Raw genomic sequence first — 10218 nt, forward strand, 5'->3', positions numbered from 1 at the left:
AACAACAACAGTAAAGCTCCTGCCTGAGCTGGGCTTCTTGCCTATAGAAGCAGCCTGTCTCGATAGGGCATGAGTTCCGAGCACAAATTCACCTTGTGTCAGTACGCGTGTCTGCTGAAACTCAGCAGCTGCTACAGTTCATGTTCCCTTCCTCAGCTGATGCTTCCGCTTCTCCACAGGGAATGCAGTTTGTTGGCCAGGAAGCGCTGTTGGAACAGAAGCAGAACGGTGTGTACAAGCGCTTTACCATGTTCATTCTTGAGGACCACGACACAGATATGGACCTCTGGCCCTGGTGGGGGGAGCCCATTTTCCGCAATGGCCGCTACGTGGGCAAGACCACCAGCAGTGCCTACAGCTACACTCTGGAGCGCCATGTATGCCTTGGCTTTGTGCAGCACTTTGATGAGAAGACAGGAGAAGAGCTGGTGGTGACAACTGACTTCATCAACCAGGGCGAGTATGAGATCGACATTGCTGGGCAGCGCTTCCAGGCCAAAGCCAAGCTCTACCCCTTCAGCTCCCTCTTCACACATCGTCGCCGCAAGGATGAGGAGGAACTGAGTGGCTACCAAAGGGAGTAGTGCTGACTATACCTGACCTGCTCCTTTTCCCAAGCTGGAGTATTCTCCCACAATCTTCCAGTCCATTCTTCTCACATATATTTCTTTCTTTTCCTTTCTTGTCTTGCAACTTTTAAACTTTTTCCAGTGTGTTACATTTTGTATATTTTAAAACTTTAATTTTCAAGCTTTCCTGATCCTGTCTTTCTCCCTCCTTCAACCCTTTGCTTGCCAGGCTCCCCCATGCCCCAGTGGATGAAGCACAGTGCTGATCATGCATCCAGCAGTCCATGGGAAGCCTGTTTGGAGTGAACCCCACCAGAGGCCCTAGCCTTATGGTGCTGGGAAGGGTTCAGGTGAACCCCTGAGGACTATACCCTTCCTCTCTCCTCTCCAGCGTAAGGCATGGGACAGCAGGTATTTGCTGCCTGTAGTTCAGATGAACGCTGTGACTTCACCCTGCTCTCCGCATATCACGTTGTAGAGGGGTCAATGCATCGATGCACACAGCAATAGAACGATCAGCTACCTCACTGGCATGAGACATAGCGTTGTGTGAGCAGCAGCCAAGAGACGGGTTTTGGTATAGTCCAGCCTGTCACTGCCCCCCCTCCCCCCCTTTTTTTTTTTTTTCCTAACAGGGAGTCAAGTAGATTTAATCATCAGATCGTTGAGATGACAGTAGCGCTGGTAAGTTTTTTGTTATTGTTGTGATTGGATTTTTTTTGTGTGGGGTCACTGAAACTAAACGGCCTTCTATAAATATAATTGAAGATCGACATGTGTGTTTCACTTCTATAAAGGAATGGGATTTGTTTCGGTTTTTTGTTAGCAAACATACTGATTTCTAGCAAGGACAGATGTTAGTGTTTAATGTTATTAGCTGTGTTGAAATGCTGCTTCTGTTCCAGCTGCACAGTGTACAATCTCGTTGGGGATTTTCTTTCACTTTCCTTTTTTTATGTGACTTGGTCAACCTCATCCGGCAAGGTTCATGTAAAACTTGTGTTGGTTTGGGGTACTTGAGCAGCAGGAGGGGACAACATCTTGTCCTTTTGGCTGCCTGCGGTTATTTTGAAGTTGGGAGGAAAAGACCCAGCATTTGTCTCATCTGTGGTGCTGGGTTTTCTTCTGGTGGTGAGAAAGCATCTCAGCAGCTCCTGCTGGACTTGAGAAGTTGTCTTCTGTTTTTCTCCTCAAATCTGTTGTACTTCCTACTTCTCTATCTTGGTAGGCCCTCAGCTGAGGGGATTGAATAGAGGGAGTGAAGGGAGTGTGGCAGTGGGATTATAAATTCCTTTCCTTCAGCAAAGCTCTTTGCATCATGCTCCTCATACAGATGCTTCAGCCAGCGCAGCTGGGATTCACCTCTTCTTCAAGTGTCAAAATGCGCCGATTCAAACACTGATGGTAAATGGTAAAGAAGTGAGGGGATGCTGAATTGTATTGCACACATTTACATCTTCTTTTTCTTCTTCGCATTGTGAGCACAATCAAAAGCAAAGATTCTCTTTATTTACTTGAAGACCTGTTACACGTTTTCCCTGCCTCTGCCACCCGCATACTCCTCATGGTCTTTCTGCTCCAGCATCTTTCTGTCTGGACTTCAAACACAACCTTGCACTGATGTCTGCCCTGTCAGCCACGATGAACACTTTCTTTACGATCTGGAACTGTTTTGAGGCACTTTCTTTTCCAGTTCAATGGCAAGCATCAGTAGTGTAAATATGAGCTCAAAACCTTGCCTGGTTCTTCTTTTAAGTTTGCTTTCTGCTGTTTTAGTTGCTTCGGGTCATGCTTTCGGTTGAGTCTTTGGTCTGCCAGTTCATGATCCAGGTGTTCTCAGCATGCAAAAGAAGTCAAATATCCCTAAGGCAGGAAAGGTGAAAGTCTAAGACCTTTACACCTTAAAACAGGTTGTCAGAGCAAGGTACCCCATTCAGGGTGATACGGAAACTGTGAAACCTTGGAGTGGAGAGTTGGGAAGGGGTGTAAGAGAATTAAGGATTTGAGCATGGGACTATAGTAGGTTGAACGCAGATGTCACTTGGAGCATGCTCTCCTTTGTGAATGGTGAATTCCTTTTTAGTGTGTGACCTCTTCAAGGATTTTGAACTTAACAACTTTTGAACTTGAACATGCAAAAATTCCCCAGTCTGAAATGTAGTGACCACAGTAGGGCAGCTTTTTGGCATCTCACAGCTGAGATTACCCTGCATGGCTGTTGAAGGTGGAGATTGTAATTTATTCCAACTTCCCCTATTATTGCTCTCCAGATTAAAATTTTGCCTGGTATATCAGGTTTAGTTGCTTAAATGAAAGGTTCATAAAGCATCTGATAGCAGTTGAAAATCCAGTCGCTTCTTGCATGTCTTTTCCGCATAGAGGGATACTGCAATTCCGCTATTCCTGTGCTGGTTGTGTGTACCAAGGAGGACCTCTGCTTTACCAGCCTGTCACCTGGGAACAGTGCACCAGGTCACTCAAAAAATATGTGTCCATCCTCTTGTCCCTCCATTGGTTTTATGGGATGTTGCTGTGCCTTGCTTATCTGGGGAAACAAGCATTCAACCAAACAGAGTTTTATACGTGATACTTAGGGTGTGTCTTAGAGCAGCCCTTCTGATTAGAGTTTATTGACCATTTGTGGTTGCTGTTGAGGCGTGATACTTCTTCGGGAGAAAACAAAGCACGCAGCTGAGGCAAGCTGTAGTACTTAATGCAACTCCTTGAAGAGAGATCTAAGCTCAAACCATTCAGTTTGTTCTCTGCGGAGTTAGAATAGTTAAGACCAAATGGGAAAGTTAGCAGCATGCTGTCCTCTACCAACCACTCGTTCCTGAAGTGTTACAGGCAGATTATATTCCTCCTTGTGATTATTTTTTCTTTTCCCTAATTTGTAGGTGCCTGTTAGTTCCTCAGACAACTTTTGATACAGGTGTCTCTTCCCACAGCAGTTCTGACAAAATTGTGTTTTATGAGCTACTTTTGTCATTATATCTGCTTAGGTTTATTTTATGTCTAGATCTATTGACTTTTCGATAGCAAAAATAGAGAGTGAAAATAATTTTCTATCGTGCTGATAGATACAGCAACACTTTCTGTAATGTTATATTTGCTGTTTGAGACTTAGAGATAGGTGGTTTGATAATTGTCAGTCTTGCAGCTCATTAACGCCTACTCTGGCTTTCCCTGCTATGAATTCTGATTCTTGTTTTTTATCAGAACCTGTAGTCTTTGGCTGCTGTTCACGCTTAGTTGATTTAATTTCTGGCAGCTATTTTTTAACCTTATAATGTTAAAGAATAGTTTGCCTTCACCAACTTGAATACCTGTCAAGGGGACAATTGGGTAGCATGTTTTAAAGTAGTGCTAGACACTGAGACTGAGAAAGGTCCTACTAGTGTAGTGTTTTCTTCCAGAGGTATTAAACGGTGATGTAAGACTCTAATCCCTTTATCTGATGACTAAAAGTAGAGTGCCTAAAAAAAGAACAAAAAAATCAGTTACCACCTTTAGTACACCTTCAAATTAGAAAATTAGAAATTGGATCTTGGAAGCTGCTAGTCTTCCAAGCCAAGACACAGTCTTAGCATCTAAGATGCTGAATAACATGGACTGTAAAATTATGCATCATGATTCTCATCCTTAAAACTGCCTCAAAATGCTTTCTGCTGAGAAAGGTGGTTTGTTCTCATTCTGCATGGTAAGACTATGAACCTTGGATGGGAAATACTAAAATAGCATCCCCCTCCTCTGCACTGAAAAGGATAGTGGCCTCGTTCCGTGCTGAAGCAGCAGCAGCAGGTCTGCCCTGTGCACCTCGTATGTAGCAGTCACAGGGTTGTTACCAGTTCTCTGAGTCTTGCTGTCCAGAATGGGAACAGTCCTGTAGATTTTGCTGATACAGGCATCTTTGCAGGGGAAGCTAAGTGGAGTTTAGTATGAGAAAATAATTTATCTTTTTGGCTAAAATACTTTAGGTTGAGCATAACCCATTTTAGGATAAACTTATTACCCATCAGTGACAAATTTTAGGGAAAGCATGGCCTGTGGGTAGCATACACTTGGCACATGTAGGCTTGTTTTTTCTTACCCCGGAAGGCAACATCTGAGTGGGTTTGCTGGCGTGGTGGTGGTGAATCCATCTACATGTACAGCATCCCTGTAACGCTGGGAAGGGCTTGCTTGCCCAGGTGTTGTCTATAGAGTAGTGTGGGGAACTTGTGTGAGAGGTAGCACTTACTGGGCAGCCTCTTCAATTAAATGATTTCTCCAGAGGTATTACGTTGTCTTACCCTTGTTGCGTCCTTTCCCGAGTTCTCATGTTTTGTTAGTCCTTGAGTGAGTACTGAAAGGCTTGAGTAAAAATGGAATTAGAGAAGAGGGCGTTTATTAGTCTACTTAGGGATGATGATTTCTGTTTCAGGAAGATGCTACGCTGATTTTTCCCATCTATTTTTGCCAGACTTAGTTTCTTCTTGTCTTCTCTGTGCTGGCTCCAGTATCCAGGTTTGATCTGCCTTGTTGGACAGTTTCTTCTTATTATTTTGTGGCAAGGAGAGGAGGCTATGTGAAACTTCCACTGCATCTCCAAGTCTTGGTGTAAGCTTGGATTCTTCCTTTCTACTGTCGCCTTCAAGCTGCTACCGATGATGTTGCTGTTCCTGCAACACCTCCGAACTCCAGCCTGTGCTGCTGTAGGACTTCTCGTGCGCAAGGTTCTTCTCTTCATTCTGCCTGATGCTTCATCATCTGAGCCAGGTTGGTTCTAGATCTGTCTCTCTGCCTCAATATAAGCTCTTCAGCTTTTAGACTGTGCAGATACCAACATCCAAACTCCCAGGGGGGGTTGTGGCCGCTGTGTGTTCCATCATTTAACCCTCCTTCTCCCTGTGCCAGGGTTTTCCCACTTTTCTTAACACTTCTCTGATCTCCTTGCTCAGGCAGTGGAGCACATTAGTTCCTTTTGCCTATCAAGAGCGAGGCATGGTGAAATAAAAACAGGCAAGGGGATGGCAGAGTGGCTGAGCTGAGGTGGAAGGAGAGGCGTGATTGCGGTTTGATCCTTTGCCCATTGCTTAACCACTTAAGCCCAGGCTTGGAGAGATGATCAGCCCTGATTCCCAGCTCAGGGAGCATTTTCCTCTGCAGCCTTAGTGCCGGACAAGCGCTGAGTGATAGCAATGGCTCTGGGCAGAATCGGGACAGCGTTATTGAGAAAGCGAGAGCGGCGGTGACACTTGTTTTCCAACATACATTTCCCTCTCACATTTTTTGTTGCGACGAAGGAAATGGTGCCACACGGGGGAGGTGGGGAACGTGCACACTCAATTGCTCGAAACTCTTGTCTGTCTCTGGCACATTCTTGCAACTGTAAAGGTACAGCACAGACATCACTAACCTTGTCCTTCCAGCACACTTTAACCAAAATGATTACGTTTTGGGAAGAAATCTATATAAACAGGGTAGTTTCCATGTTTGCTGGGGGGGAAGTTGCTTGCAAGGGCAGAAGTCGTTCTTACTTAAAACAGAGTACTTGGCTTCTGATAATGTCCAGCAGAACATTCACAACCTTCAGATTTGTCTTCCGGAATGATTTTATTATAATACTTGGTCAGGTTAATTTGCACCCATTTCAGGATGCTTTTCTGTTTTAAACTACCTTTTCCTTAACTGATTGTTTGGATTTTCATTTTAAAAAAAGCATTCAGTCAGGGAACAGGACTTGGGGAAGGAGGGGTTAATGTCATCACATGATTTCAAGCTGTCTCTAAAAAGCATTTGAAAATTTTCTTTGCACTTTAAACTTTCCTTAAGCATTGTGATTGTAGCGGTGCTTATAGCCCTAGGCAAGTGCAGTCTTTGCATTTGAGGGAGGCAAAAAAAACTTTAAATATTTGTAAATGCCTTAAAGCTTGAGGTGAGGTATTTGGCCACTGATTGTGCCTGCCATTTGATTTTCTTCCTGGAAAACTGCGTGCTGAGTGTACAGAGCAGACACAAACGTCGGCAGATATTTTTGAGCAAGCACAGGGGATGGCGGAAGCTGCTATTGCAGTATGCTGCTGGTCTGAGGCTGGAATTTGTATTGAACTAAACTAAATGAGCTGGGAGCCCCTGTGCTTGTACAGCTGTCTGTGCTGACACCTTCCCTCCCCCCCCGCCCCCCCCCCCCCGAAATGGATTTATTCACTATATTGCTCATGCTATAATGGATTTTCTTCTTTCTTTAAAGAAAGAAGCCTAGGCTGGTGTAGAGTACTCTGTGAGTGTCCCGTTCCATTAAAGGAAACAAAATTCTCTGCGTGAACGCTTCCCTGCTGTACCAGCTGACATTTGGAGGCAGGAGTCAGGAGAAGTGGGAGCGGAGGGGATCTGCTGGTGCCTGTAATGTTTGTGGAGATGGCTCTGAGACTTCTCACCTCCCATTTGTCTCAAAGCTCTGCTGGATTCCTGATGTCAGGCTGGCTTCTGAGTTACAGCACAAAACAAAGTGCTGCTTTGTAGATACTGATGTCCCTGAAGTCCTTGACAGGTTCTCCTGCATCTCATGGTCAGGCTTGCGGCAGGATATGTCCCTGCTCATATGTGCTTCTGCCAGAGAAGCAACCCAAGCCGTGCTTGAGGGAAAGGAGTGTGCCTGTGCTGTGAATGCAGTTGTTTCCAGACCACCTGCCAAGCAGCTGGGTGATGGTAATGTTTCCTGAGTCTCTGGAAAGAGTTGGGTAAAACCCTTTTTGGCCCAGATCAACTCCTTGCTGCTGCCCCTGAGACAATGTGCTTTCTTTCTGTCATTTGCTGCTCTTGTTCCCAGCTGTGCATGTGTGACTGCTGTCACTGGTTTTACAGGAGACCTGAGCTCTGTGGGAGAAGGGTTCCCTGCTTCTTGGACCCAATGCAGTTCTTCCTGAGCAGAGACTGCCATCTTGTGAACTCCACCATTGCTTCTGGTTATTGGGTGCACCAATTTACTTGTCCAAACCCCCTTTGTGCTTTTATCAAATCTCCTGAGACCAGATTTTAAAGGGCTGGCAGGACTTCGGAAGTGTGCTACTGCTGCAATTTTAAGAACAACTGAAGTTTGAACCTGTGAAAACATTTTTCTAGTGCCTTACACTTGTGAATGTTGTGCAATGGATGTAGCTGAGGTGGGACAGAGCAAGGAGCAACTTCAGTAGCATGGTTCCCCATCCACTACAGCCATCTCCCTCTCCCCTTGCAGGGTCATGGCAAGCAGACAACAGCAGATTGGCTCTAGCAGTGTGGGGATGGTGATTTTTTTAATCCCTTTGACCTCTGGGGTTGTAGAAATGTTAAACTGTAAGACCTCCTGCCAGGTGGTCTGTCTTTGAGAGGAGCAGTGGTCTCAACTCTGCCGGCTTTGGATTCAGGGGGGTTTAGGAGAGACAAAGCTGCTCTGATTGTTAGACCCCATGGTGGAGGATATGGACAGTTGTTCCTAAGCGCACAAGTCAGGGTGAGTTTGCTGCTCTCCACTGAGGCCATGTTGTTATCTGTGCTGTATTTATATCATGCTTTATTTCATTTAATATTTTGGTTGGCTTAAATGTTGCTAGGTTTGTATGTTAATAAAGAGGCATTTTAACTACTCCCGAATTTGGCGATTTCTTACACAAGAGCCTTGTCTGTCTTTCAGGATCCCAACCCCCTGGTCATCTGGACAGGATCCTGCAGGGACACTGGGCCTGTTGCACAGTCCAGCCTTTGGTGGTGGGAGCTGGGAACTTGGGAGCTGGAGCAAGCCCTGGCCCTGCTGGGTGACTCCAGGGAAAGTCCCTTCCCCTGCTGTGCCTGCACCTGCTTTCAAAATTACGTCCTTCAAGAGTTTGTCCATGTCCTTCCCTGCGCCTGTGCGGGGCCTTGGGGGCATGGGCCGTTTGGGACCGGAGCATCTTTTTTAGGCTCCAAGGATGGTCAGGAGGGCTGTATGGGACACGGACGCAGGGTCTGGGTGAGCAGTGGCATCACCTAACCATGGGCTTTGGCTGGAGGGGTTGTGTCAGGACTCTGCCACTGGGCACCCAGGCCAGCGTGGGGCCAGGTTCAGCTCCTGCTCTGGTGGACGGGCGCTAATCACAGCCAGTGGCTGATGTCAGCCCAGATACAGCCAGTCGGAGAGGACAGCAGAGCATCTTCTCGGCCCCAGCAACCCTCCCGCTCCCTTTCCCTCCTCTCCCAACCCCACCGACGCCTGGTCTTGGGTGCAGGCGAAGGCATAGCAGGCAGGACTACTGGAAGGAAAACACAGAGCGATTCCGATGCATGTTTTTTATTGACTTTAAAAAAAAAAAAGTTTTAAGACAGTTGTGTGCAGAAGTACCCATGTACACAGAGGCTATGGGCGAAGCCACTTGCCTGCTCCTAGTTCTAGGTCAGAGCAACAGGTCTCTCCCTCTCCTGGCGGAGTGGGAGGCGACGGGGGCTCGATCAGGCACCGCGTGATGAAGACTACCTCTGCCAGGTGGGCAAGCCTGGGCACCTCCTCCCTGCCTGCCCCCCTGCCTGTAGCCTCTGCCTACATCTCCTCTATGTACAGTACAGTGGTGCTCCTCCTCGGTGGTGCGCCCGTGGCCCCCTCCCCGCCAGGCGTGCAGCATGCTCCTCGTGCATGGGGCTGGCAGCCACTCTGCGAGAGAAACAGAAGGGGTCGCGAGTCCTAGCGGGACAGCTTAAATAATAATAATAAAAATAATAATCATAATAATTAAAAAAAGGGGGGGGAGCTAGGGGAAGGAAGTTAGCCAAAAAAAAAAATAGGGCAGCAAGGAGCCATGAGCGCGCCCTTCGCCGCATGCCGGCCCTGTGCTGCTGGCGGGTTTGGTACCTGGCGCCTTTGCTCGCCCTGTGATTGTCTGGTCTGGCTCTGCTCAGCTGGGACAGGAACTGGTCCAGCCTCATCACACTGGATTTGGCCTCTCCAGCCACCAGAGTGGTGGCCTGGATGCATCCCTCTTCCCCCCGCAGCACTTCCCAGCTAAGATCCAGCCTGGCGCAAGGAGGGAAGCAGGTACGACTGCTAGATAAATCGGCCAAGCCCCTACCACCGGTGCGGGTGCGGGCACAGCCCGGCATAGCCGACAGGAGATGGTCAAGGCACTCGTTGCTCATGGTTTTGTGTCTTTTATTTTTCTTCCCCTAAAAAAAAAACAACCCAGGAAGGTGGAGACTGAGGCTTGCTGCAACCTGCCTCTGCATCCCGGGGTTCGGAGCTGGCCGTGGCAGTCGCAGGCAGGCTGCTCGTGCCAGGGTGGCACTGCTTCTACCAAAACCCACCACGAAACTCAGGGCTTCAAAGCCCTGCAGACAGAAAAGATGAATTTGCCCAGCCCAGGAGATGCACAATGCCTGTTCCAGGTGACCCAAACCCTCATGTTTCACGATTGCAGAGAGAGAAACCTCAAAAAAAAAAGGGAAGAAAACCCTGAAAAACAACCAAACTGAAGCAGAGAAACAGGTAAGAGGCTGCTACAGAAAAGCCAGATACAAAAGGGTAAAAAAACCCCTCCAAGCCCAAAAAAACCTAGGGTGATTGTTCCTCAAGTAACTATTGCAACCAGGTGATGTGGGCAGGGCTTCCCCTGGCTGGGCTCCAGCACTGCAACCCCTGCCATAGTCTTGGCATGTTGGGGCT

At 47.3% G+C, this 10218-nt stretch overlaps 1 protein-coding gene across 4 annotated transcripts in view; it reads left to right on the forward strand.

Annotated features, from left to right (window-relative positions):
• Positions 1-8175, forward strand: part of PDPR (pyruvate dehydrogenase phosphatase regulatory subunit) — a 28088-nt gene extending 19913 nt beyond the window's left edge. For all 4 annotated transcript variants that reach the window (XM_069793798.1, XM_069793799.1, XM_009926252.2 and 1 more), the window contains exon 18: positions 180-8175. In XM_069793798.1, the coding sequence (XP_069649899.1) occupies positions 180-584 (405 nt within the window). In that variant the 3' untranslated portion in view covers positions 585-8175. The remainder of the gene's footprint in view (positions 1-179) is intronic.
• The last annotated feature ends 2043 nt before the right edge of the window (positions 8176-10218 follow it).

Source organism: Haliaeetus albicilla, chromosome 10, assembly GCF_947461875.1.
Source record: "Haliaeetus albicilla chromosome 10, bHalAlb1.1, whole genome shotgun sequence".
Lineage (NCBI taxonomy): Eukaryota > Metazoa > Chordata > Aves > Accipitriformes > Accipitridae > Haliaeetus > Haliaeetus albicilla.